General features: G+C 35.0%; 1 protein-coding gene across 3 annotated transcripts in view; it reads right to left on the bottom strand.

Moving 5' to 3' along the window:
• Positions 1-319: 319 nt before the first annotated feature.
• Positions 320-25,034, bottom strand: part of LOC129237120 (voltage-dependent calcium channel type A subunit alpha-1) — a 241,212-nt gene continuing 216,497 nt past the window's right edge. For all 3 annotated transcript variants that reach the window (XM_054871587.1, XM_054871590.1, XM_054871589.1), the window contains 4 exons: positions 11,969-12,169; positions 5,232-5,383; positions 3,337-3,563; positions 320-1,097 (listed from right to left, as the gene is read on the bottom strand). In XM_054871587.1, coding sequence (XP_054727562.1) covers positions 947-1,097; positions 3,337-3,563; positions 5,232-5,383; positions 11,969-12,169 — 731 coding nt within the window. In that variant the 3' untranslated portion in view covers positions 320-946. The remainder of the gene's footprint in view (positions 1,098-3,336; positions 3,564-5,231; positions 5,384-11,968; positions 12,170-25,034) is intronic.

Genomic DNA, 25,034 nt, shown 5'->3' on the forward strand with positions numbered 1-25,034 from the left:
GTATCGTATAAATATGTAAGTGTTTCTCAATTTCTAGTAATTGTATTGAGAAGATTAGCTTTTCGGAGTTACATTTGTATGTATGTATGAACTATGTATATATGTATGTCACATGTAGCGTCTTATGTACTGTGTATGTATGCATTTATGCAATTTATCAGCTATAGCTATTGCAGTCCGATTTATTGCAATATTATTACAATATATACGTGCATATGTACATGCATATATGTATATAAATATACAAATACATTTATGTACATATATGTATGTATGTATGTATGTGTATGCATTATTTCTTTCATGTTCCATATTTCCATTTCGTTTCGAAAACTCTAGCTGAACATTTTATTTTTGTTTTTTAAGTTGTTTGCTTTTACAGCGTATGATACAAATGCTGTTCAGGCTGTGTTTTTGCTGCTGCTGCGGCTGCTGTTGCATACTGTTGCTGCAATTCAATGTTCAACGGTGTCTGCGGTTCACTGGCAGCATAACTTGCATGCTGTTGATACCGTTGGTAAAGCTCATGATCGGAATAAATTCTTGTTGTCGCTATAGCATACTCCGCTCTTCGGTCTGTCATATCTAGTGACAATGGTCTGATTGCGGCTATTACTTCACTTCGGTCGCCTCCTAGACCTAAATCTATTTCACAAATTGTGGGTTGTGTCGCCGCCCGTGGGCCCATACGCCAATAGGCTGTAGCGTTGGTATCAACATCGTCGTCTACTGCTGTGGCTGCGGCAGCTACAGCAGCATTTTTGCTTAAATCAGTATCGATGAATGTGGTTTCTATTAAATCGGTATCGGATGCAGCAGTGAAATGTTGCAACGGTATTGTATCAAAATTATGGTCTAAGTCCGGTGCAGAGAGTGATGGAAATATGGCTTGATGCTATACCCAGATCTGTTCCCTTCGATTACGCAATCGCAATCAAAGCCTTTGCTAGCACCAGTCCTCCTCATCCGAATCGGAGTGTCTTGGGTGAAAGCCACCTTTTGGCTTATAGCCATTTAGAACGGGTGATGGCAGGACACGCCCCGTTCTGCCCATAGCGAGCGCTTGTTCAAACGATAGCGGCGCTATGTATTCCAGTCTGGAAATAAGAGAATATAAAATAATTAGAAAATTCAACAAATTGTTCGAGTTCCTTTATGACCAACGTGCAAAGTTGAGTTAAAAAAATAAATATAATATATATAGTATGCAAAGTAATTCAAAACGGTGATTCTAACTATTCCGCTCTGGTTATATGAATATGGAAGATGATATGCGCTTTAGGAGGCACGCTGGGGAAAAAATCTCTTCTATAAAATATGGAAATTCATTGCATTTTTTCGGGATCCCTACAAAATGCTATATATCAAAATTCTTTTCGTACGAAATACTGTAAATTAACGCAACAAAATTCTGTATTTACAAAATTCTGTAAAAACTAGGGGTGTGCGAATATTCGAAATTTCGAACTATTCGAAGCGAATCGAACCGAATTATTCGATCCGACATTCGACTCAAATATTCGAATGGTTCGAACTATTCGAATGGTTAAAATAGTTCGAACTATTCGAATATTTCGAACTATTCGATATTCGACTCGAATATCGAATCGAATCCTAGTAAAAACAAAATTCTGTACTGTCTTAAAAAAATTCTGTATTGACAAAATTGTGTATTGACGAAATTCTGTATTAACGAAATTCTGTACTGACGAAATTCTGTATTAACAAAATTCTGCATTGAAAAAATTTTGTGTTGACAAAAGTCAACGAAAAAAGGAGTTCTACGCAAAAATACTGTGGATTGCGTAGCCGGAGTTGGACTGATGAGGGTTATTTTTTTGAAACGCGGCCGAAGGCCGCCCACGCGAAAAGGAGTTCTACGCAAAAATACGGAGAATTGCGTAGCCGGAGTTGGACTGATGAGGGTTATTTTTTTGAAGCGCGGCCGAAGGCCGTCCACGCGAAAAGGAGTTCTACGCAAAAATACGGTGGATTGCGTAGCCGGAGTTGGACTGATGAGGGTTATTTTTCTGAAACGCGGCCGAAGGCCGCCCACGCGAAAAAGAGTTCTACGAAAAAATATGGTGGATTGCGTAGCCGGAGTCGGACTGATGAGGGTTAATTTTTGGAAGCGCGGCCGAAGGCCGCCCACGCGAAAAGGAGTTCTACGCAAAAATACGGTGGATTCTATCGAAACTGAAGAAAAAAAGTGCGCACTTTTTTATATAAAAATTGTTGAATTTCTTATCATTTACTTACAGCATTTCGTCAATACAGAATTTCGTCAATAAAGCATTTCGGCAATACAGAATATTTTTTACAGAATTTTGAAATACAAAATTTCGTATACAGAATTCTATAATACAGAATTCTGAAATAAGAATTTTGTATACAGCATTTTGTAAACAGAATATTGTATCATACAGCATTACGTACCCAACCCCATTTTTTCCTATGCCCCGAAACTGCAATTTAGTCGGTAATAATTCCCATTGATACCAAAACTTCGAATTGAGTTGGGTACAAAGTTTCTTGATACCTTAATTTTCGACTATTCTGAACCTAGCTAATAACTCCCCAGTAATCACAAAAATTCGCAACATGTTCACATAATAAAAAGGTTCAATCAAACTTATGTGGGTTCCGTGTCACAGTGGCATCAAAGGTAGCGAACAGGCCGATAGTGGAGCTAAGGAGGCAACCAAAAAGCCATTATACATGTTCGAATGCACTCTTCCAGAAGATATAAAAAATCTGGTAAGGCGTACCAATTATGAAAGTTGCCTGAACAAATGTACTAGTATGAACATCACTACAAATCCGTCTCCGAGGTCCAAAAACCAATACCCGTCAAATTCATAATGCCGGAATATTAAGACCGTTATTCTTTGGAGAATTAACCATATGATTTCAACCCACTCGTATTTGCTAAATGGTTTGCCGAAACCTCCGTGACCGTTTTGTGGATTCAGCGAGTTCACCGTATCTCACTTCATGGATATATGTTCAGGACTCCAAAATATGATATTAGATCATCGGTGTTTAAAAATATCAAACCATCTGAAGTTCTGAAGCAGGCAACGGACTATTATTAGTATCATAAATCAATTTGCATCTTTAAATCAATAGCCGAAGGCCTAAGCAGCCAGTACTTGTTCCTTTTTTTCTTAACTTTTAAGTGGAATAATTATTTATAATTATTACTCTTTTCAATAAATAACTGAACTTAGAACGGATACCGCATATTTAATAATTAATTGGCTAATACTATTTGCTCTTTCAGTAACTTAGCACTTTGCTTTTAATACTAGACAATTGCTCATTAAAATTACTCACCTTTCTCTTTCGAAATCCCTTAGTCGATCACGCTCTCTCTCATAGAGTTCACGCTCATGATCCCGATATTCATATCGCATATCATAGTCGCGTAGGTGATCTCTATATCGCTCTCGATCGCGATCGCGTTCCCTACTGCTATACAGATCGCGGTACATGGCACGATCCCGCAGCAGATCACGGTGGTGTGGCAAGGAATGAACACTATGAGGTGTCGAGTGATGTGTCTAGAAGGTAACACAAGCAAAAATAAATAAGCAAACAATTATTATACGCAAATGAAGGTTAATATACAAGGAAAAATAGCAAAATATTGTTTGTGCAATTAGCGGAAGAGTGGGGATTGGTTAAAATTGTTAACACAGTATTATTTTTTCTTTAGTTACTTTAGATTATAGAGTGATCCTGTCATTATAAATTCCTACATGCTTCAAAGTTTATTCTGCTCCGCTATCTCTGCACCACCTGGAACTTATTTTGATCTCGCGAATGTTTCTAGTCTTTGTTCGACATTGTCCAAAGTAACAAATATTGTCGAGAGATATTCTTTGTTGAATTTCGAGGTTGTCATTGTTGTCTTAAATAAACGAAGTCACTTACTAATATACTAAAAAATTATAACTGTCAAAGTGGTAGAAGGAGTCGAGGGGTTGGTGCGCTGACTGCTTGTTTGATTGTACTTTGTCTTGTCCTCGTTCGCGGCAATCCCATTCGCTTCCTTATCCACCTTATCCACCTTATTATTATTATTATTATTATTATTATTATTATTAGGCTACTACAAAAGAGATCTATTGTGTACAACCTACTGTGGCTTTTTAAAAAAATTAGCACATTCTGGGCTTTATTGTTCCATAATTTACATTCATGCACGGCAATACCAAGGAGGTGATGATATTTATGTTGGTTTCTAAGCAAGTCCTTAATAACCTTGAAGCCAACAGTAGCTTAATTTCCAATAAGTCATATCTCTTGGTGTTTGATAGGAGATACAGTGTTTTTTTCTCATGTGTGGTTAGACCAACCATGTTGGCCTCTTCAACTAAGCTGAAGAACGCCATATTGATTATTCTGGTTGAGAGAGATACATACACTGCGTTAAATATCTATAGTGTAGGGACTTATTTATAACTTCTGATAATTCGTTCCTTATTTAATTTTTTGAAAATATATTTATGTAATAAAATTTCTTTGTCCTACAAAACCCATACAAGCTTCAGACTTCGTGTAAATTAAAATAAAACAAAAAATGCAATTTTTTTTGGAAGCTTCAAACCTTTCAACCAGTTTTTTAGAACTTCTTTTATTGATGGGTGTCCGTATAAAAAAAAAATAAAAAAATGTGCATTCGTTATATGGGGAAAATGCAAGAGACTGTAGGCAAAAAAAATAGTATAAAATCAATGCGATTTTTGAGCTACTTGAAACTTTCACTTTATTTACAAATTTTGTTTAGAAAATACTCACATTATGTTCATTTATTGAACTTTTTTTTTACTTTACAGAAAATTTTAAGCTTGTATTTATGTGAATTTTGTAGGAGAAAGATTTATATTTGCATTCAAAAATTATTAAAGTTAATTAAGAATCAGATAAATTGGCAAAACTTATCAAGTCCAAATTGTTGCTATAGTTATTTAACGCTGTGTATGTTAATATCATATAATTTGCGCCAGGAGCATCTTCTTTTTTCGCTAAGATTTAGATTTTGGTTTTTTACGGTTTGCTAGCATCAGTTTGAAGAATTCGCACATAAAGTAAGGCTGGCAGAGAAGGAGATCGCGCTAACATTCATGCGTCCTCGTCTGTTTATATGCCATTCTTCCGCACTCTACCGCTCGAGCCCAACTCAAATTCACTGTTTTCTTTTTAAATTCTTAAGTCAATTTACTTACATGTGTTGGACTTGCGTTAAGTTTTGGAAAATTAATATTTGTTGGCTTCAGCTGCAGTGTTGATGGTTTACTTGGTGTCGGTGGTAGACGTCGACCCATGCCAGCACGTCGCGATGCTAGCGTTGGGTAACTGTACTGTACATGAGTACCACCTAGTTGCGGCAATCAGAGGAGGGCACACGCACAAACACACACAAATACAAACAAAGAATAGTATTAGTAGGAACATTTTCTATTTTCAATGCATTTTTTGAGCGTAATTTCTTAATAAAGGTTCGCTTTTATTATTTATTGCTTAGATTATGTAATGTAATGCATGTAAGTAGTAATGTTGTGTGAATATAAACCGAATACCAGTTACGACAATTAGTTACATTAAAGTGAAACATTTAGAGAATGTTATGATAAATTAATTATTCATTATTATTATTTGATATTTGATAATTGGGACAATTTGCAAAAATTGTAAATGAAATGAATGCAATGTGCAAAAATGTGTATATTAATCTGGGTATAAAATGGATGCATGCATAATATGTATGTAAGTATGCAATATATGTATATGTGTATGTGTGTATGCCTGTCAGCGTGTAATAAATGTATATTTTTGTGATTGCATTTTAATAAGTTATTCCAGTGGTTAGTTACATACATATAGCATAGTAGATAATAAAGGTCCACTACAGCAGTTGTGGGTAAATTAGAATTTGAGAGAAAAATTCTCGAACAGATCAGACATGAGTGTAATGCTATTCAAGAAACAGGGACAAAATATATACATATATATAATATAAGTAACAATGGAGTTTGATATTTTATAAAGAAAACATTATATGAAAGCGCAATATTCCGTAACAGCTATATTATGGCCTTACAAGCAGATGTACAAGGAATGGTGGGTGGTAACGAAAGCGTCTTCTTAAGTCGAAATTCTAACAGCGACTCTTTGCGCTGTAGCTGTGAAAAAAAATTTATAATATTATGAAGAAATATTTAGCACTGCGCCATTTCAATGTTTGGTAAAATTTTGGGAATGAGAAGTATTGTTATTAAAAGGATATTATTGTCATGCAGCAGGAAGGAAATAAAAAATGGTCTACAACTTCTGTTTTACCAATGGGGCGAACGACTCACTTGAAGACATCCTCTCTAGAGTTATAACAAAACTATTACGAAATTTATAATATGCGGCATAAGGAAGGCCATATATTTTTAAGCATAGTTTTTTAACACTTTCAACAACAATTTTTTTTTGCTTTGACATAAATTTATTTTTTCACTTGTAATCGTATAACATTTATTGTAGAATTCTTTGCAAGAAATTTCAAGTCAACGCAATAGAAAGTTACTTGTGAGCAAATTTTGGGCAATTTATTTATTTTTTCCTTTAACTCCTATTGTAGCATAGGGTGTTATTTGGGCAATGGGAGTATAAAATTAGCTTGAAAAAGTATTTCTTTGAATAAATATTTACTTCAATGTTTGCTGAAAACAATTTCATTTGCATTTATATGTTTAGCATTTTTCCTTTAATGAATTTAAACCCGACAGAACCGGACACATTTTAGCAAAATATAATTTGGGCTGGGTATTAGTTTATGGAATCAAGCAAATTCATAGACAACGAGAGTTATTGTTTGCTACATCAGGGAGAAGAACGGAAATTTGGTCATAATATAAAAGAGTGGGCGTGGTCTTTTTTCTGATATCAATAATATTCATGTCGTATCGAAATTTGCGGGCGCGGTTTATTAAGCCATTATTGGGATACACACATTTGGCCAAAAGTAGGAATGGCACAAATATAAATTTTTTAAAAATTTATTATTTTTTTACTAAAGTTAACCAATTATTTTAATAATTTTCCATTGTTTATACCAGATAACAAGTTTTTTTTTCTTTTTGAAGATTAGCGTATATGACAGCTTGTCTTGGTTATTGACCGATTCCGGCCATTTTAAATACCAAGCTATCTTGGATAAAGTGTAATATGTGTACCAAGTTTCATTGAAATATATACATACATTTTGGTTGGAGTTATTATGCGCACGGACGGACAGACAGACATGACTAAACCGACTTCTCTCATCGTTCTCCAATGTCTCAAAAACTAATCAAACAACTAATGGTTACCGCCATCACGGTTCATTAAGCAAAAACAAAAAGAACGCTGCTGATAAGTCTATAAAGACAAAATTACTTTCAGGCAACACTGGGTTCGAATGGGTTAAGTATCCAATACTAACGAGGGCTTTCACTGAAACTGATACTGAACTGCCCTGAGGAATATGTGTAAATATAGTAGTACCGTAAGTCGGGAGGCTGTGAGCGCTAGACCGAATAAATTTGGGTCAACATATTCACTATTCAATACGTCTGTGTCACTGATCGCACATCGGTCGAAGTGTAGAAAATATCTACGCTGCTCTCAATAGTTATAAAGCGCTCAGTCGTGATTCTGGCGAATTTTGTGTAACTATCTTGTCACATATACTTATTATACAAAATTAACTCAAGAAGTGGAGTCTCCAGATAAATTGAAGCCCCGAAATTTAGCTATAGGAGTTCAGTAGGAAACCAAAAGCGATAACCGTCAACATTCCGGTCGATATTTGTAAAAAAGTAAGAGGGAATCGGCTTCAAAGAACCGATAATGAATATGCTTAAGGTAGTCATATCAGTGATGTCGGGTTACATACTCACATGTCTAAGCAGTTTTCTGAAAAAGGTGGCTTTCCAAATTTCGAAGGCTTCGTATATCTATTTTCGGTTGGTTTTTTAAGTTGGTACAAATGTTCTTAACTTATTGTAAGATGCCATTTCGTATTTTTAGTTTTTTTTACAGATACTCGTATAAGGGTTAGACATGTTTTACAATACAGAATTGCTTGAAAGTGTCGTAAAGGGTGACGAAGCGCGGATATGGTTATGACTTCAAAGCTAAAGTTCAAATCATCTCAATAAAGCACACTAAATTTCAGTAATTGTGAAGGTTATTTTCGATTACTAAGGCGTGGGGTATCCTGAGTTCCTACTGAAAGGTCGCACGGCCAATACTTTAACACTATAATGCGCCAACTCACATACCACTGAAAACAACTCCATTAACCACATCTCACCAACGAAAGGATGGGGATTTGCCACAACTGGGGAGATAAAGACCACATCAATTGAAATGCCCTAGGTCATACCAAAAAGCGCATGTTACAAGTGTTTCAAGATCTAGAAAAAGTGCTAGTATTACCCTGCAGAGGACAAAGTAGATATTGAAGACTAAATAAAAATTGTTTGCAGAAAAATAAAAAGTCGCCTATTTTTGAGAGCACTTCACACTAGGCACACTTATATGCTGCTATTATAAATGCTTAATAGCTAGCTCAGAGTTCCAAAGAATCTAGTAAACGATGCTTTACACAAAAATACTAAAAATACTCCAAATCGAATGTATACCACTGCACAAAACCTATTGTTCGGAGCTTAGAATATTAAGACTGAGAAGAATAATTGATAGCAATACCAAAAGAAGTCCGATTGAACTGTCTTCTTAGCCCCTGAGGTGAATAAAATTACTTTACTTTTTCTTGGTGTATATCATGTGCCGGTCAAATGCACCATTTTTTGGTGTAATGGATAATAATGAAAGTTCAGAGATTTAAGCAGTGAGGCAGAGTGTTGCAGAATATTTGCTTATCAACCATCGCTTCCATACCGAAGAGAAGAATTTGGAAAAAATACATAAAAAAACTCATCCTTGCTATGATGGTGACCATATAATCCATCAATGAAATAGAAATATATGGACATCCAACGCAACCTGTACTTCAAGTATTATTTAATGTGGTCATAGGCTAACAACAGACAGAGGTCAAACTCGGGGTGCATTTCTAACAACAAAAAAATAATAATATGAATAATATTGTAACACTAATCTGTTCCTTTTATAATTTTTTTTATAAGTCGATATGCCAAGGAAGTTTAATCAAATATCGAAACTGTTTTTCTAACTCATTCATTACCAACTGAACTTATTTTTAAGATTAGAATCTCATTACCGAAGAGTTATTCTAAGTTTGGTGATCCAAGTAATTTGGACATTGTCGAACATTTTTTTGAAAAGTGATTTATTTGTAGGCTTGAGTAAAATGGGAACTCAACTGAGAATAATTAATAATTTTTTTTTTTAACTTTGAGATTTATTCAAGGTGTATGGAGTTCTTCAAAGTGAAATGTCTTAGGCTCTTTTTAACACTAAAAATATAAATAAAAATAAAAATTAAATGCATTCAAAATATTATTTTTTTAATAAATAAATTTAAAATGTTAATTTTTGTATTAAATAAATAATAAATACAATTTTTTTATTACATATATTAAAAATATACAAGTTTTTTATTAAATAAATTAAAAATATTAATTAGGTTTTTCGTTTTTTTCTAGTTTTTTAGGACGAAGTATATTTACAAACATTGTAAAAATTTTAAAATTTAATCAAAATGTAAAATATTAAAAGGCACCAAAGATATTCCACTTTCAACTTACATTTTTTAAGTTCACTTTTTATTATACTCAAGCCAAAAATAAATGAATTATCCGAAAAAATTTACTACAGTGTCCAAAATACTTGGAGCGCTTGATTTAGAATCGTTCTCAATGGACATGACACATCAGATCATAAAAAAAGTGAGTTACAAAGAAGCTGCGGATAGAGGCAATGAATTTCTGCCATGAAAGAAGCCTCGCACACAAATCCTTAACTATGCGAAGTCCTTCATATGTAACTGCAGGACATTAGAAAAATGCCTACGAAATGGGCAAAAATTATCGACAAAAACGGCACATTTTTATTTAAATCGTATAATCTAAACTACATACATACACATGGTGATTTAAATTTTGAAATAAACTTAAAAATTCACTCAAGAACTTCTACTTTTGCTATTTTACTATTCCAGGTGTAGTGAGGTGCGAAAGGCGCCTTGAAAATGGCTTTTGTTGTTGATTTCTTTTCACAATAACTTTTTAACAATATGTTCGTGTTATATCTTTTTAAGAAATAATTGTTGATAAATTTTCGCAAAAACAAGCTTTTGATATTTCGCCACAGCGAGGTGAAAAGTTTTCTGTTGTAAAATATCCATTCATGCTTTTTCTTCTTTTAATAGAAGTAAAAAAAAAATGTTCTTGATATGATATGAAATATAAAGAAATAGGAATAGTGAAATTGGAGAATTTTGGTGTATTTGTCCCTGGCTAAGCATTTGGAAGAACTTAGCAACATAGGGCAATTCTCGCAAAATTCTTTTTCGCTCCGTATACTACTTCCTTCGTTTGACTAAAACAGTGCAGCGTCCATGCCTACTGAATTCAGGAATTCCTTAATTTAAGAATTCTAAAGACAGGGTTCATGTTTAACATACTTTTTGCTTTGTACTTGCTTTGTTTTGAACACCTATTTTTGCTGGTGATCTGCCTGTATGGTGCTCAGAGTTTTTACCTCTTTTGAGCTGAAAAGAGATTTTAAGCTCTTCGAGATATTCCAGCTAAGATCAACATCTCAATGCGCCCGTGTGAGTTTTGTGACCTCGCCAATATTGGCCTGTTACAAGGATGAAAGATACCAGGTTTGCTCGTTAGGTATGGCGAAAAAAAAATTTAAAGGGAACTTTGGATTCTACGTCAATCGTTTTCTGTTTTGCAAAATTTAGCTTTAGCTTAGTGAAACACAAAACGAATGACGGCGGCATATCTGTCAAATTCGCTCAGAGCCGAATATCGGCCTGCTAGGTAGAACACCTCTAAAAATCTTTTCACCATGGGCCTGTTAATCTCTCATATAAAAAGTAAATAAAATTCTTTGAGTCACAACCCTTTTTTACATAATGAAGAGAAATTCATAATACAGCTATGCGCTATAGAGAAATTTTACCATGGTTTGCAAATAACATATGCATTATGAGAATTTGAGGAACTAAAGAGTCGTTATTCGTATTATTTCGCTGTAGTGAATTCGAAGTGGTGGAGAGACGAAAGAAAAATTATTCTCTTAACACAAATTACTACATCCATAACAAATACATGTATACTCGTATGTATAATTTTCCTTAAATAGAAATATTAAATATAACCTAGACAAGATAGAAGTGTTATCATACTGAGGACACCATTCATTCAATCATTCCTAAATACATATAAGTACATATGTTTATACATCTGTATGTGTGTAAAAGTTCTTGTATACGTATAATGTATTGAGGCACATACGAGTAAGCACTGTACAAGTGAGCCGACATCCATGTATTAGTATGTACAAATGTAGATTCACAGGTATTAAAGAGTATTAGTTTTAGAAAAAACTGTAGCATCTGTATGAGTATTTTGTACATACATGTATGTCTGTATATTTGTGTAAGTGCTAGCTGTTAGTATGCAGATTTGTATGCACGCATATGACAAACGATAATGTATGTAGGTATGTATGTATGCAGTTTTAGTTTGATTTACGATTAAAAAACATGAGAGACTGTAGACAAACGCAACAGATGAGAAGATGCGATGAATGAGAGAACGGTTGTTAAATTATGTTAATTTGTGTTATTTTTGAGTTATTTAATTATCAATTTCAATTACTATTTTTATTATTATTATATTTCTTTTTTTTTAATATAATAGTTTAGCAAAGATTTTGAAAATTTTTTAGAATAAAACACATTTTAATTTTTTTTGTTTTGTTTTTGTACCCATATCAATCCCATAACCAAGTCTATCTCGTTCACGCATCTCCTGAAGTCGAGCGGGACTCGGCGAACGTGATCTTTGACATAGACTTGTTGTCCCATATGTGGGAAAAGGCAGTTCTGTACGCCTACTGCGCGAATAATGGCCACCATAACGAGAAGGCGAAGGCGAACGGGCCGGACTTGTCGATGCTGACCATGAACCTATACAACAACAATACACAGGGGTTTTGGTAGTATCAAATCTCATTTCATATAGTTTACATCAAAATAAAAATATAGGTATGTATATATAAAGATAGTATGTAAATAGTAGATATGTATGTATACAGATACAAATTTTTTTTTTTTTTTGTTTTTTTTTTTTTTCATTACTGAGGTAAAATTAATATCTTTTTACAAACATATTTAATACTGATATTTATAAACAAAAATTGATTTAAACTATCAATAATTATAGTACGAGTATTGTGATAATTTGTAATATATATGTAGGTATGTATGTTTCTAGTTTATCTAAGCCAATCGTTTTAGCTGGGAAAAATGTGAAATGCTGAAAGGTGGAAGGTTGAAGAAGATTACAAAATGTTTAGGCTTAGAGTTGACTAAAATGAATAGTTTAGGTTGCAGAGAGAATAATATTGTTTTTGTAAGAAACGCTACATACAAATATTTTCAAAGAGCAGCTGTGTTTGTGTGTGGGTGGTATGTATGTACAGTAGATAGTGGTATTGGAAAATGATCTGTGGATTTACAAATCTTTAATTTTTTATCAAATGTAATACATCAGGTCACCTTAGACTTTTCTCTGATCTCTTCTGCCTCAACAATAACTATAATAGTGGTATTCAATGACACATGCTTGGATTATTATGATGGAGCGGTTTATGTGCCCTCGGAGATGCAGCGGAATAACACAGGAGTTAACTTCAACACTTTCTGGCTACGAGCAAAAATACATACACTAGTATAGTACACTAAAGTGTAAAAGACATCTATACAGCAATTATTTGTGATATTTTAATTCTTTAACTTTTTTTCAGACAATTAGTACTGCAGGCTTGACAAACTTAGCCATGGAGCGATAATCAGTTGAACAACGTAGGTTAGATTAGCTTATGGTGGTTGAGACTCTCCAAGATGCTGTAGAGGGGTCTACTTAGGTCTGACGGTCCATTGAGATATACCCTATGGCCAGAAAGTACCGGGAATGTTTAAATAAAGCAAAACAGAGTTAAATTTTAGGCAAATTTATTTTATCTCCTTCAAAATATGACCCGTCTGAAGCACCACACATGTGCCAACGTTTAGCCCAGGTAGCCCCCGGTAGGCCGACGAAGGGATGTCCTTCAGCTCCTTCGTCGCATTCTCTTTGATCTCCTCTATCGACTGAAATCTCCTTCCACGAAGTGGTAACTTCAACTTAGGAAACATAAAGAAGTCGCACTGGGTCACATCAGGTGAATACGATGCTTGCAGGATGTTATTTACTTGGTGTTTGGTCAAATAATCCAACACAATTTGGACTCGGTGCCATGGCGCGTTATCATTATGCAAAATCCAAGAATTGTTTGCCCACATTTCGGGCCGGCCAGGCTCTCCACATTTCCTTCGTTCCTGCTGCTGCAACAGAAGTAGTTAGTTACACTTCACATGTGCCTCCTTTACACAGTGCCCGTGATTACTTTATTTTTTCGGTCAACAAGATCAGACATATTTTCACTTAAACAGATACGATAGCAAGAAAACCCTCCACATATCATTAAAAAACTATCCGCTTATAACGAGTCATTGTTGTGATTTTTGGGCTGACGGAGTCATCGGATCGCATTTTTCGAAAATGATGCTATTACGGTGAAAGGTGATCATTATTGTCAGTTTTTATGACCTAAATTAGATCACATAGACTTGGAATTAAATATGTGGTTTCCACAGTAGGGCACTACTTGCTACACGGCGCAAGAAACAATAGGCCTATTGGGAACCACGAGGTCAAATGGGCGCCGAGATTACGATTTGACATCATTTGACTTTTGAGGCTTGTTTGAGACTACGTGAAAAGTATGATCCATTACCTTTAGCTCGAGACCATTCCAGACCTGAAGAAGGAAGTTATACGCATTGCAAATGATATACCGCCCGAACTATGCCAAATAGCCATAGACATGTTTTATATGCCGGAGCGATTGGAGTAGTCGCTCAAAATAATAAGAGCGCTACGAATTACCAGTTTTAACTTTATTTTTGGTAAACAACTTTTTCTCATATTTCTTTTATAAAACTAACCCAATTGATTTGTACGTGACTATCATTCCGAAGTACGTTGGTTCGAATCTCCTTGCATGAACATAAAATAATAGAAACAATTTTGTGTAATAGCGGTCGTCTCTCGGCAGGAAATGGCAAACCTCCGAGGGTATTTCTGCCGTGAAAAAGCTCCTCATAAAAAATATCTGCTGTTCGGAGTTTTGTTGAAACTGTAAGTCCCTCTATTTGTGGAACAACATGAATAAGTCGATACAAACAGGAGGAGGAGGTCGGCCAAACTCCCAAAAAGAGCGTAAGCGCTAATTATACAAGGCCCGCCATCTATCGTTACGGATTGGAACGAGGTATTATTTGAAGAATGGTAACACTTAGCTGTCATCTGATTTGACAGAAAATTAGTTTTATTCTTCTGCTAAACGAAAATGGCTGTATATACGCTCAAAGAACGCTGGGAAATATTGCGACATTACTTTGAAAATCACGGTAATGTTGCAGAATGTGTACGAAAATTACGTACCGCAATGGGAAGAAAAAAAGCACCGAATGAAGCGTATGTGCGTTACTTTGCGAAAAAAGTAAGAGAAACTGGGTTGCTTGTTGACAAACCAACGCGTGACCGACCAAAAACCGTGCGTACACCCGAAAATATTCCTGCTGTGGCCGAGAGTGTTCGTGAATCACCAGGAACATCAGTTCACCGTCGTTCTCAACAATTGGACATTTCGGAGACATCATTGAGACGAATTTTGCGTAAAGACCTTGGTATGACGCCGTACAAAGTCCAATTGGTTCGGCAGCTGAAGCATCATTAACCGGAAGGATTGTACTTCAAAATAAAAAAAAAAAGTTTGGAAAAATATTGAGTAGTTTCTTTTTTATAGCATTTTTAATTCCTTGGCGGACCCTTTATATACACATATGTCAAATCAAATTCAAAACTAACTCAAAGCTCTTTGTACAAAATTCATAAAAATTTAAAACGAGTTGTCATCAAAATTTTGACTTTTCAATTAGAATTTTTGAAAAACTTCAAGAGTTGTTTTATTACAAAAAATTACGGCATAAGGGTATTAAATTAATGACATTTTATTTGTCTCCACTCCATAAATCTGACATATATACGTACTCGAAGGATTATGGCGGGAACAATTTCTAAACATCTCTATTTTGAATTTGGAGGTAACTCCTCTCAGCCCGACGTGTGCCGTCTGAAAACTTTTGAATCGTTTTTCTCGAAGCTATATTTTTCAAGTCTGATTCATAACTCCTGACCGACTAAGTTGAATTTGGTTGAAAATTTTGAAATTTTTGTTTTAAAATATGATAATAACGGGTGATCAATCATGAGGTGCTTTTTTTCAATAGTTAAAAAAAAAAATGTAAATTATGTTCAAAACCTTTATTTATCATTTGAAAGGACATTCTTTGACATTTACTTTTTGAATATGACTTCATTCAAATGTTGGCCGCAACTACGCTTAAGATGGTCCATTCTGAAGGTCCAATTTTCAATCACTCGTTCGAGCATTTCGACTGGTATGTCGTGAATAACACGCGTAATGTTGGCTTCCAGAGCTTCAATCGTAGCTGGTTTATCAGCATAGACCTTGGACTTCACGAATCCTCAAAGAAAAAAGTCCAAAGGTGTGATATCACAAGATCTTGGTGGCCAACTCACAGGTCCTAAACGTGAAATCAGCTGCTCTCCGAAATGACTTCTCAATAAAGTCATTGTTTCACGAGCTGTATGGCAAGTGGCTCCGTCTTGTTGAAACCAAATGTCGTAGAGATCATTAGATTCAATTTTAGGTAGCAAAAAGTCCGATATCATGGTACGGTAGCGAGCACCATTCACAGTTACGTTGCGGCCATCATCATTTTTGAAAAAATATGGACCGATAATTCCACCAGCCCATAAACCACACCAGACCGTTGTTTTCTCTGGGTGTAAAGGTAGCTCTTGAACCTGTTCTGGTTGCTCTTCATCCCAAATACGGCAATTTTGCTTATTGACGTAACCATTGAGCCAGAAATGCGCTCATCGCTGAACAAAATTTTGCTCGAAAACAGCGGATCTTCTTCAATCTTTTCAAGAGCCCAATCAGCAAAACGGTGACGTGCAGGAAGGTCATTTGGCTTTAGTTCTTGTACGAGCTGTATTTTGTATGCTTTTAAATGAAGATCCTTCCGTAAAATTGACCAAGTTGTTCCATACGACAGTCCAAGTTGCTGAGAACGGTGCCGAATCGATTCATCGCGGTTTTCACGTACACTCTCTGCTACTGCCGCTATATTCTCAATGCTTCTTGCTGGACGTGGTCTATTCGGTCGAGAATTATCCACCAATGAATATTCGGATTCAAATTTGTTGATGGTATGTCGAATAGTGTTTAAGGCAGGCCGATTATGTTGACCATAATGCGGTCTAAGCGCACGAAAAACATTTGTCACAGAACGCTGATTTTCATAATACAGTTGAACAATTTGTAGACGTTGTTGCGGTGTGAGTCTTTCCATGATGAAATGCCAAACGCTGTTCAACAAATCCACGATGACAGTTTGCCACAACTCGCGCGCGATCTGTAAAAAAAACGCAAATGAAAAAAACTCCTCTTAATTGATCACCCGTTATAAGCGAGTTGCGATGAGTTTTCTTCTCGTCTGGACAACAAATTTGTGTTTTTGTTTATCATTTCACTCGCCAAGCAGATCGCTTTATCTCTTAAAGGGCTTATGAAGTGGTATATTGAGAGCATACATTACTTTCATCCTACAGTCAAGGATCGCATCAACATTTCCCAATAAGACTGTTTCTTTCCTAGAGTCGCCTGTGCCACAAGACTGAATAAATTATCAAAAGGTGGCTAGTCGAAAATCGTTGCTGTACGTCAACAAATCTCACGAGCTATTGAGCTCAAATAAATGGAGCCGCAGAAGCTCAAGTAACACTCCAGCTATCTTCAGTTCCCCCATAGCTTCCATATCCCAATTAAGGCATCGTCGAAAACAACTATATACCCAAACTATGCCAAAAAGTAAAGGACAATTTTTATATTTTGGCCCGGCTTCACATAAAAAAGGAAACCTTCGTCGAAGAGCAACTTTTTAATCGCCATTTTGTGGGTTTTTTATGATATTGTCTATTAATCTTCAAGCCCTATTTGGCCTTCAATTGCTTAAGTCAATTGCTTGATGGTCGAGTAAGCGTTTCTTTCAACCAAAATATACTTTGTCTTTCATCCCCAAATCACAGCTCTTATAGTGGTCAAACTATGTAAAATAAAATAGGGGATTAAAACTTGCCGCAAATACTCGTTTGTTGACACATAAAAAATTATTTTTGAAAAAGTAAGGCAGGTCTTGAAGGAGTTAATGAAACATAATAGCATCAATTAGTAGTTAAAAATTATTCATACGGACATCTTCCCATGTATCCCAGTTTTACTCCAAATGCTATATCCTTCACTCAGACGTATTTCTTTCTTATTAAATAAAAATATGATATTCAAAAACAAAATGAATGTTTGCGTCGGAATTCGGGGAACTTAGTTGGGAATCTCGGTGAAAGACCAAAATGAAGAAAATTTTGTTTCTAACAGCGGTCGCCACTCGGCAGACAAGTAAATTTATTTTTATTTTTTTAAGCTTATTGTCTAATAAAAACTAAATAAATCCAATCTTCGATTTTTGTACAAAAATTAGGAAAACTCCACATCCCCAATTCCATGATTTTATTTTGTCCCTGGGAAGATATTAGGTATAAAGTTTAATTTTTAGTTTTTTAATTAAGTTTTCTCATAATAAAGCACAAGTTTGAATCGTAAAAAAGTTCCCTTTGTTTGTTTAAGTTTTTCTTTATAATTTTCTCAATATATCGAATGCAAGACATTTTTTTTATATAGAGAAAAATGAAAAACTATGGTGTGATGAAAGTTTTGTAAAATTGTTCTAATTTTTGTATAGAGTTTGAAATATAGATTTATATGTTATTGTTATAAAACCAAAAACATAAAAAGGAAATTAGTCAAAACTGGTTAAAATATTTCTATGCTACAATATTATTCGCCGCGGTCTGTACCTTCTTAGGACAGATTTTTTGTATTTTGCACCACGATAGCTCCCCAATAACTGAACAGAAAGTATGAAATAATTCCTGTGTCCACCTGATAGGGATCTCTCTTTTTTTTCTCTTTTCAAATCACAAGTGGTCATATGTTAAAGCACCCATTCTCGCAAGATAGAAGACATAAAAGGGAATACACCTATTATTTCTAAAAGGGGCTGCTTTGAAGACAATGAAAAAATTGTATAAATAACAAATAATTTATATTTTATTGACAACATCTCTGTAATTTTTTACAGAATGCATGTATTTTACCAGCACTTGTGTGTACCTCTATAACTGCATCTCTATAGCCAACATAACTATCATATTTACTCTAAGGCCCACAAGTTTTTCTGCTAAGAGGTATTTATGTAGGTATGAATGTATTGGTATGTGAATACGTTTTCGCCCTCGTAAAATAGGTTTCGCTGCTGATAGGTTTGATGAGGTATATATGTGGTCTCGATCGCAGTAGTTGATATTCGTTTGAAGCGTAAAGATCCTTTTTCATCTAACGTCAAAAATGCCTCTGTTCGTCCCAAAAAAACAGCATTTGCGGGAAGTCATGCTTCATTATTACCTTTTAAAGAAAAGTGGAGCTGAAACGTGTCGTATATTGATAAATATTTACGGTAATCACTCTCCATCAAATACAACTTATAAAGAGTGGTTTCGATGCTTCCAAAGTGGCAATGCAAAAAATTTGAAAAAAAATGCATGCTTCAAAGGTTAAGTTGTGCATCTGGTGGGATCAGAAGGGTGTCATCTATTATGAACTCCTTAAACCATCACTGGCGATCGTTACCGACTGCAGCTAATGCGTTTGAATTGAGCTGTCAACGAAAAGCGGCCGGAATGGGACGGTAGACATAACAAACTGATTTTGCTGCATGATAACCCGAGGCCACACGTTACTAAATCAGTCCAGAAATATTATATTTAGAGGGAGTGAATTGGGAAATCTTACCCCACCCGCCGTACTCGTCAGACATTGCTCCTAGGGCTACCATCTGTTCCGATCTAGTCAGCCCTTATTGTTTATTTCTTACGAGAGCATTGCAAACATTGGCTAAGAAAGGACGGAAACTTATTCCCATACCCAATATTATTAATTCAGTGAAATATGGTATTTGAACAATTGGTATGATTTAATTCCAGGGCATATCAGTAGGTTGTGTAAAGGGCTTTTGGACATGCATACAGGGTGCATGCGGTATTTGAGGACATGCATATATGTGGTTATAACTTCCCGAAACCTTTACTTTTAGTTTTGCAGTTATCGTCGCTATATTTGCAAATCACATCCATTCAGAATTGTCAAATTTTTTTTAGTGCGCAAGTTATTTCGCCTTGTTCATAAGGTTCGCCGTGCAGAATCTGTTGCAAAACGCCAAAAACCCAAAGAACTGTCTGATACTGTCCGGTGTGCAGAATCTATTCAACAAGCGCAAGTGATCATTGGCGAGGACCCTTCAAAATCAATGAGAGCCCATCGAGGTGCCCATGAAGATCTCCGGAGTACATGACAAAAGCGACTTATCAGACCAACATGCCTTTTGAACAAAATTAAACACACTGAAGGGTCTGAGATTTTATGGTCTATTTTCTGCCGAAAAAATGGTGTTTCGTGTCCAAGCCATTAGGCTACGGCGACTGCGTAAAAATAACTTCTTCCTTTTTAACAAAATGGTACACACAACTTTGTAAAATAATCATGGAGTAGCACTTAAGCAAGAAGACTGTTTTTTATTTATGACACAGAACACCAAAATTTCAATAAATAGTCAATCGTGATAAATAAGCAAAATGGTGAATTTGCCAAATGCACAGAATAAGGTCGTTAATGTCCGTTTACAATACCAATCTAACAAGGGTCACAAGCCAAGTTTCGTTCCTAAATTTCAATTTTTATTCCAGTTATCGAATTCACGAAAGCACGAACGGACAGACAGAAATGGCTAAATCGCCTTTTCATATATTTATGTTATTTGACAAGGCAAGAATGCATCGATGAGTTAAAGTCTCAATACAGCAAGTAGGCACTATCCTTTAGCACCGGAAAAAAATGGTGCAACGAGTTTTCTTGTTATCGCTATTTGCCGAGGAATTTGGTGAAGGTCGTATAAAAGCGGTTGTTGTGCCAGAAAATGAAAAGAAATGATTCAGCGAAATCACCAAGTGACACGTCGTGAGATTGCGGCATTAAAATGATGAGCAAGCTGGATCCCACTCAATTTGAAAAGCGCCCTGGACACGCGACTAGACAAAGTGCTTCGAAAACTGATTTAAGCTAATGGAGAAGTGGCGGCCGTTATAGCCGAATGGGTTAGTGCGTGATTACCATTCGGAATTCACAGAGAGAACGTTGGTTTGAATCTCGGAGAAAGCAAAATTAATAAAAAAATTTTTCTAATAGCGGTCGCCCCTCGGCAGGTAATGGCAAACCTTCGAGTGTATTTCTGCCATGAAAAAGCTCCTCATAAAAATATCTGCCGTCGGAGTCGGCTTGAAACTGTAGGTCCCTCCATTTGTGGAACAACATCAAGACGCACACCACAAATAGGAGGAGGAGCTCGGCCAAACACCCAAAAAGGGTGTGTGCGCCAAATATATATAAATAGGGTGAGCCATGTAAAATTTGCTTTTTGAATCGGCTATAAAAAAAAAACTAATCAATATTTTTTCAAACTTTTTTTTTATTTTGAAGATTAAACATTGTAATTTATCTATGTAATATAATATCGAATGACTGCCACGACTGGCTTTACAGTAGGCCATTCGATCAACCCAATTTGAAGCACATTTTCGATTGTTTGGGCTCCAATTTCATGAATGGCAACTTCGATTTCGTGTTTTAAAGCATCAATCTGTCTCTGGATGGTTTGTCCTTACGGGTCTGGATGGTTTGTCCATTTGTCCTTAACGGCTCCCCACAAAAAATAGTCCAACGGGCTTAAATCACAGCTCCAAGGCGGCCAATTGATATCGGAATTTCGGCCGATTATTCGGTTTTCAAAAACGGTAGCCAAAAGTTCGAGTGTAAGTTTGGCAGTGTGACAAGTTGCACCGTCCTGTTGAAACCTCATGTCGTCCATGTCATCCTCTTCAATTTTTGGAAACAACTCGTTGAGCATATCACGGTAACGCTCGCCATTTACTATAACCGCGGCTCCTCACCAGACCAAAAACCGCACCAAACAGTGACTCGTTGTGGATGCATTTGCTTCTCTACAGTAACGTGTGGATTTTCTGAGCCCCAAATCCGACAATTTTGCTTATTGACGTAGCCACCGATGTGAAAATCAGAAAATAAGAAGAAGACTCACCACTTTGGAAATAGGTTTTCAATATTTCCCAATTTTGTTCAAGCGTATAGCGTCCCATTTCGTAAATTTCAAATCTTTAAGTAAATTATGAACACATTTGACATGTCATTTGTGTTACCAATTTCAAAAAATAGGTGGTTCAAAAAGCAAACGCTATATGGCCCACCCTGTATGTATACAATGGAGAAGTGTGTTGAACACGATGAATTTTGTTTTTAATAAGAACCATTTTCAATCACCAATGCTAATTTTTCCATTGTCAAGCCAAAAATTTAATAGCAGCCCTCTTTAGCCTGTCTTTTAACCTGATCGGGTATAAAAATGTGTGTAAATTCGGCTCCAGTTTATGAAACTTTATATCGACGTGTATCATGATTATATACACATTTATGTACAACAAACAATTGCTGCTTTTGAAATTGAATACTAAGCTTCTAACATTATTTTTAACCACAAACAAGCCAAGCAGAAAACTCAAACAACATTATGGGAGTATATGAAACATGCGATTGCTGTGAATGCGTAAAAACCATTAATTTTTGTTATATACTGGCAACTATGTAGGTAAATTTACGTTAGCTTAACCCTGAATAAGTACTCCGATAATCAGTGAAACTTCTGAAATATCTATAGGTTTGAGGAATGGCACATACAGCATTTTTAAATTTATACTGGTTATATTAACTTGATTCAATAGATGTGATCTATGCATGTAAATAAAGACATTTAATTTCATCTAAGGGATATTGCATTTGTTTTATATTTGCTTATAATTTGTTTATAAAAATATAATGATACATATCTACATATATATATATTCAACAGTTTGCTAAGATTTATGCCTATTCAGGGCTAATTCTTAATCTGCAAATATATTATTTTGATATCAATGATACTAAAATTATTCTTTAGAATCAACTACAGTCGTGTGTTGCGAGAATGTATGTAGATGTATGCATGTGTGAGTATGTATGTATTATAGAAATTAGTAAATAGTTGTTGGTGTTATCATGAGCATTTGAAACGAAAAATTATGAAATAAGAAGTGGTATAAGTATGTGTGTGTGTATTTTAATGGGCCGACTATCTATGTATGTGCGATGTAGGTATAGTTTGATGTATAGTACATTATATAGAGGTATTTGTGTTTAACTGTAATGCATTTGTGTTTTTCATTTATTGTATTTGTATTTTGCATTTATGTATTGCATGTGCTGTATGTACTGTAGGTATGTATGTATGACTGTATGTGTCTAACTGATATATTCGAGGGTATGCGCATGTGTACGTTGAAACTGCTAACATGCCTTGCAAAAATTTACTAAAATTCTGAGAAATCATTTAACAAATCAACAACACTTTCGAAATTTATTGATAAACAAATCGCAAATACAACTGTGAGTAAGTGTGTGTAATAGGTTTAATTGAAGAGCATAAGAGGGTATAGTTTTTAGTACTTATATATTTGTAAAAACTAAATAACAAAGATCGATTCGCTTTAGCAACATTTTTCTTTTAAAGGAATTATTAAACGAATAATTTATTAAATGATAGTAGTTTAGATAATTAATGGGAGATATTCGGAGTTGATTGATTTAACTGCTATTTTTATAGTTTTACCGGGGACATATTTGATGTTGGTATAAAACATTATACAACTTTTTTCTCTGAACTCTGTCCCATTTTGACACCAAATCATTTCCAATCAAAATTTCTGAAAGCAAATTGTCCTAGTCGCGCCGTCTACGATAGGTAAAAAAGAATTAGAATATTGGAATTTAATAGAAAAAATCAGCGGTGCTTCCACAGGAAGCTATTGAAAATGAGGACGGCGGCAAAGTGGCATCTATGTCTCTCGTACGTTTGATTTTAATTAATGCAGAATAATTCTCGACATTATCAAGCTTTAAAGCAAAAAACAGTACCTTAAATGATTGCATCATTTTTGATTTGTTGCAGTTTGAAAATTTATTTTATAAATTTTTAGCACATTTTGGCTGAAAGACACGCCTGTTTTGTAAGTTAAAGCAATTTATGACAAAGAAAAAAGATCAGCTTTAGAATAAAAAAAAACCTTGTGCAAATCAGAGCGTTGTGTATAAAGCAATTAGCGTACATATGTACTTTTTTTTGGCATTTTATTTTATAAGCTGTAGAGATGTGAACAGCTTACGAACTATACGCCATATGATCACTTACGTGGAGAAGTAGAGCAAGGTTTGACTGAATATGCGGATTATTAATAAGCATGCTAAGGTTTTCGAATATTTTTTAAATGGTAGAACTAAATTATATTCAAAAAATTTCAAAATAAAAACTATTTCCAATCACACTCGATTTACTTATTTCCTTTAAAAATCACAGTAGTCTTCAGAACAAATACCTTTTTTTATGCTCGCTAACATGAGCACGAACTTCTTAAATATTGAAACATCAAAAGTTGGTGGATATATAATCGAGAACTATTTATTAGCGTGTTTTTTCGTTATTTCTATTCGGCCAAACATTTGAGGAATTTGATATAACCAAGATTGTTGAAAATTTTACAGTAAAAAATCCCCATATTGTGTTGAGAAGGAACATTGAAACCACACAAATTTTGGCGTTGGTATGCCAATTTCGAGGCAGCTCGAATTTCAACAGGTGTCTGCGCGGGTTATTCCTGTGATACTATAAACCGCTTGTGGAATATTAGGTATTACTTCTTTGATAGAGCATAAAGGCCTTCGTTTTGGTTGCTCGGGCGATAAATTTATAAAATATGTTGCCTTTACTGCGGTATTCTTAAAAATCTGTAGCTTCGTCCACCAGTGCTGTACTTTAGCATCACTTGACTAATTTTCCTACTTGGTGTCAACAACGTTTCCATATCTTTGCCCCAAATACTGCCGACTAGAGATTTGAGAACTTTATTGTCAGTAGAAGAGTAAGCTCTGAATGTACGGTTTGAAATTTTCGGGCTATTGCAGGGTTCAAGCCCCTGTTTACAAAAAGTAAACAAATGTATTTTGTGGTTGAAAGAAGTTCATAAATTTTTTTAATCTCGTACAATTTAAGTAGAATAAGTGGAAAGTAGCGGGCTTTAATAAATATTAATTTATGTTGAAATAAAAAATCAGGTACATTAATTCAGTGTAACGCATCTATGGTTTTTTATATTAAAAGGAAAATAAAAACGTTCAAACATTGTGCTTTTCTTGAAAAAAACGAATATCTCCCTCCGAATTAAATTTCTGGTGAGCAAATATGACAAACTTTCATATTATAAAACATTAATAAAATTTACTTAAAAAAAAATATTAAATTGATCTTTGTTGCGCTCATGTAAAGAGTGTACACTTATATAAATATGTACGTATATTATAAAAAT

The sequence above is a fragment of the Anastrepha obliqua genome, chromosome 2, assembly GCF_027943255.1.
Source record: "Anastrepha obliqua isolate idAnaObli1 chromosome 2, idAnaObli1_1.0, whole genome shotgun sequence".
Lineage (NCBI taxonomy): Eukaryota > Metazoa > Arthropoda > Insecta > Diptera > Tephritidae > Anastrepha > Anastrepha obliqua.